The sequence below is a fragment of the Gekko japonicus genome, unplaced genomic scaffold (assembly GCF_001447785.1).
Source record: "Gekko japonicus isolate JY-2015 unplaced genomic scaffold, Gekko_japonicus_V1.1 scaffold100, whole genome shotgun sequence".
Taxonomy (NCBI): domain Eukaryota; kingdom Metazoa; phylum Chordata; class Lepidosauria; order Squamata; family Gekkonidae; genus Gekko; species Gekko japonicus.
In genome coordinates this window covers 1,993,355-1,998,288 of record NW_015167060.1, presented here as the reverse complement: position 1 = coordinate 1,998,288, position 4,934 = coordinate 1,993,355, and the positions used below count along the sequence as shown (strand labels likewise).

At 46.2% G+C, this 4,934-nt stretch overlaps 1 protein-coding gene across 1 annotated transcript in view; it reads left to right on the top strand.

Moving 5' to 3' along the window:
- The first annotated feature begins 1,355 nt into the window (after positions 1-1,355).
- Positions 1,356-4,934, top strand: part of FAF2 (Fas associated factor family member 2) — an 18,966-nt gene continuing 15,387 nt past the window's right edge. The window contains exons 1-2 of the mRNA XM_015412508.1: positions 1,356-1,379; positions 1,955-2,023. Of these exons, the coding sequence (XP_015267994.1) occupies positions 1,356-1,379; positions 1,955-2,023 (93 nt within the window). The remainder of the gene's footprint in view (positions 1,380-1,954; positions 2,024-4,934) is intronic.

The window sequence follows — 4,934 nt, the reverse complement described above, 5'->3', positions numbered from 1 at the left end:
ATCAGAAACGTTTAAGGCCAATTGGGTTTGCCCATTGAAACCTTTTACTAGTGCGTCTCTGAATGCTGGGACGTTATAGTTGGGTGGGTCGTTGTTGCTATCGACCTTTGGAAAGGAGACCTAAAGGTTGCTTCCTTGCCATGTATGTCTCTGGGTCTTCGTTTGGTCCCTGCTTCTCCAAAAAGAATAGGGCATTCAAGCTGGTGTTTGGGTTCTAGTATGTCAGGACCTGTCTCATCCACTGAATCCTGGTTGCTGCTCCCAGATTGCCAGTGGAGATGGCCGCATTAATGGCTGCTAGGCTCGCTCCAGTGGCACATCTGCGGGCTAACGGGGTAAGATCTTCCAAATTTAGACCTGCGTACACTGTGGTCGCAGTTGTCATCCATTGGACTGCGTTTTCTCGGTTAAGGGTGCCTACTTCTTTGGCCACTGCCCTAACCTCATCTGGTCGCCAAAGGCGAGTCTCTGTGATTGTCTTGGTTGTTGCTCTGTTTCCGTTCCTAACGGTCTTGGCTGTGGTGCTGACAGGGTTCACGGGGAGGGGGCTCTTCGGATCGACAACGTCCAAAGGCTCTTCCTCCTCAGACTGACTGCAGTGCAGGTCAATCAGACCTTCTGGGTGAACGGCAGAGATTACTGCTCGTTGGAGTCCCAATTGTCCCTTCAGGGATTCAATTTCCTTGTGGCACAAGTCGTGCATGACAAGTCCTCTCTTGGCATGATTTTGCTCTGCTAGGTAGCGCGCGGCTGACTGAGCTGCGGCTAATTCCTCTGTGATTTTGGCAACAGATGCTTCTGCGACCGTGGCCCTTTTTGAAACTTGGGGGGGACGTGGGGGGGGGGGGGTTGAAGAGAGGCACCAGCAGTTATGCTGCAAATTTGGTGCTTCTACCTCAAAAAACAGCTCCCACAGAGCCCCAGATACCCCCAGATCAATTCTCCATTATACCCTATGGGGCATTGACTATAATGGTCTCCCATAGAGTATAATGGAGCTGAAAAAATTGGCAATCCCTAATATTTACCAAATCCAAATACTATACTGGTATTGGGATTCAGATATTTCTGGGGTCCAATATACTCAAACCCAAAAAATTACAGGGGGAGGGGTTGCACACCCCTAGACTACTATCGACTTACACAGTGTAACCTGCTTTGAGTCTCAGTGAAAAAAGTGGACTATAAATACAATAAATAGCTAGTATTCTGTCTGATGGTATGTGCTTTGTTTAAACTGTAAGCATGCATGTTTAGTTATGGCACTGCAATGTGCAGATAATCAAAGATGGAGAAAATGGCATGTTTGGGAAGGATAGTTTTGATAATACTTTTATAGTGAAGTAAAAAGGAAGATGGAAGACATTGATGCAAGTCTAGTAAGCTGCAGAAAAGTGATATATCTTGTGTTGATGCCTCTCGTGTTGCTTTGCAAAAGTAGTCAGTGAAAAAGACATATATTTTGTCTTTTCTTTGGTGGTACAAATGGGGAAGCAGTAGAAACTGATTGTGATCTTCTAAGCTGATGATCCGATCTCAGGGCACAGGAGTCTTGACGTAGCTCCAGGGAATTTGTGGGAGAAGTTACCTCAGCTGGTCTCTCTCAGGCCTTTGGCTCCTTCAGGAGTTGATGATAGGAACTCCTTGTTCTGGTATACATCCATATGGAAAGGAGAGGAAAAGCAGCACTCACAGTGGTAAAAGAAGAAATGACCTGAAGCATCAATCGCTATTATAATAGCTGGCCTCGTTCTAAAAAGGCCAATAGTATCAAATACATTCTCATGAATTTGTTTTATATGATTGGTTTCTGGTTGCATTAACTATATTAATTCCTGTTGTGCAGTGGTATATAAAAGTCTGATCTGTGATGAGGAATTGCTTAAATGAAAATATTGAAGCAATTAAGGCTGTATATTATTTTGATGGGTTCCCACTTTCTCTTTTTTCCTAGGACTTGACTGGCATAGAGTCCATGGACCAATGTCGTCATACACTGGAACAACACAACTGGAACATTGAGGTACTATGGCACTTGCATTCTCATTCTGCTGAATAAATAGTAAATTTGTGCACCTCCATAAGACAGATGTTGTCCTTTGGAAGGTACTATGAAATCCTTCTCAAGCTCTGTACCAAGGTAATCTAAATGCTGTAGTAAGAAAAGCTGAATTATGTGAGGTAGATATGCAGATTGATCTTATTTTGCATAATTATGCAATTTTTCCATTTAACAGAACTTACTTTGGTTCAGTTAATCATGGATACAAGGCGCTGAGCAATTCAGTAGCAGAGCAATGGTTTCTCGACTGTTGGCAATCTAAGTTTGTCCACCGCTTTAGTTTCTTAGGCTTTTTCAGCTGTGTAAGGACTACAGATGTGCTTTGTTTTTAAATAAAGCAGAGTTTCTCAGGACTACCACATTCTGAAACTTTTCAGTACTTTTACAGAATTGCTGTATATACATAATTGCATTTCTTTAAGTTGTTCCCTTTATATGTTAAAAGGCTGGGATGTTCTCTAGTAAAGCTAATTTCAACAAACCATTGTAATGATGGTGTCTGTTGTGAGTCCATAAGACATAATTTCCCTTTAAGACAAGTCTGCATGTTGTTAAGGGCATGTAATGTACAGCATGTAGGTTCGCCCTTGCCATTCTTATGAGGTCTGTAGTGGCCCTGTAACCTCCTAGAATCATAAGAGCCCATCCTGCCATTATTTTGCCTTATTAGAGATTGTGTTAAGATTAAACATGTGATGGCAAAATCTTCCAGAAAAGGGAACAAGTGACACCCCCCAAAAACAAACAAACCCTTTCAATGAAACTGAATTTGTCCTGTGCTTGTGTTTTCAAAGGTGGGAAAGTTTCATCAGAGGAGCTGTGTTGATGATACTCTGGATTCAACTGCATTGCATGTCTCTTAGGTCTTCCAAGCCAGTTCTTAACAAACATTCAAAATAGTACCTATGTATCTTCGTCGTGGTTTCTGTGCTTCACACCAATGGGATCTAGTGCGCATGCGCTGGATCGATTGGTGCTGTAGCAAGCTCTTTTAACGGATTTTCGCGCCCAGTCCCTCGGGCATGCGCAGGAACCCCACCGCGCATGCCCAGAGGGGTGAGCGCGGCATCCCGCCAGTTCCTTTCTTACCGTCATGTTGGAAAGACCTTTTTCCTTCTCGGTCTGATCGATTCACTGTTAGCTTCGCTATTAGCTTCGTCTCACAGCTCTTAGGAGTTATTTTCTAACTTGTTTTTCATTTTCAGGTCATTTTTAGTTGTTTGCCCTTAAAAAAACTTTATTTTCTTCTGAGGGGAATTTATCTCAGGCCTTTGGGCCCCCCCCCCTCAACCGTTTTTCTCCACTTTTTCTCCACTTCTCTTCTTATGGAGAAGAAGTGGGGATTTTTCAAGAGATGCAGACATTGTGGTAGCAAACTTGCTCCTCCCGATCGTCATACCCTCTGCATTTTTTGCCTTGGAGAGTCTGGGAGTCTCACAAGCCACAGTCCTGTCGTCACTGTGCTCGCTTCTCCAACCAGATGAGGAAGAACCACGCTGCGTGCCTTAAAGTGGTGCTGCTTGAATCAGCCCTTGCTCCTGCCTCAGCGATGGAGGAGAGACTGTCTACATCAACAGCTCCGGCATCGAGACCTGCCTCCGATGTCGACCGCCCGATACCGAAGCCCTCGACATTGAAGACATGATTGTCCACCTCTACGCCAATCAAGAAGAAGGCTAAGGCAAGTACAGAGCATAAGTCTGCGAAGAAGGGCAGCTCCAAGTCCCTTAAGGCGACGAAGAAGGGGAAGGAAGCGGTGCCTGCACTGGGTGATGCCCCTATAGTGCCTCCCGCTCCACCGGCAGTATCGATATCGGAGGCCCAAGTTCCTCCACCGATACCGACCATCCATGTATTGGACTCCCCTGTCCACCAAACGGAGCCTCCTTACTCCGACATCGACACGGTGGAGCTCCTAAGTCACCAAATGGGTGCAGAGCTTTCCCCCGCTCCTTCGACTTCGTCGGCATCGACGGTATCAGAAGCTCCCGACATCGATCCATGTCGGCACCAATATACCTTATGTGACACGCAGCGTCACCCTCCACGTCTGCACACTCAGTCTGTCGATATCGACACCCGCGACTACAGGGACAACTCCCACAGACACACCACTACCTTGTCTCCCAGACATCCATGGACCAGAAGTCGCTCCCCAAGAGTCTTCCTGCCCCCCCCCTCCACCAATTGCGTGGGATGAAAGACAATTGCGGTACCTGTATGGGGCTTATCCTCCATCCATGCCGTGGTTGACTCCTGCGGGCTATTCTGAGTGGGATTGCTATTCGTCTCGCTCTGCTCATAGGTCTAGGTCTCCTCACAAATCGAGACCTTCAGCATCTCTGTCACGTCCTCCTGTAGTCGAGCCGTCCCATCACACCGTGGAACCAAAACCTGTCATTCCTGTCGTCCAAACAAAACCAGTAGTCTGTCAACAAGACACTTCGGTCCACACGGCACAACACGATTCCTCTGATTTCATTGAGGAGGACTCAGATACGGAGGCTTCTGAGGCTCACACCTCTCCTGACCATGCATCTCCAAATTAGGATGTCGCGGAGGATTTACCTGTATCTGCATCTGACAACCTCACTTCGTACACTGATCTAGTAAAAAGAACGGCCCACTCTTTAGGCCTCTCTGTCGTCCAACAACATCCGCAAGCAATGGATTCAGTTTACGATATAGTTCAGTTGGATACATCTTCCACCTTGGCATTGCCTATGTCCTCAGTTCTTTTACAGGCAGCGAAGTCTCCATGGCTCAAACCTTCATCCGCTCCTGTTTCCACAAGAAAACGACCACATGTACAAGGTCCAAGAGTCAGAGGCCGAGTTTCTATTCTCACACCCTCAGCCAAACTCCATGGTTA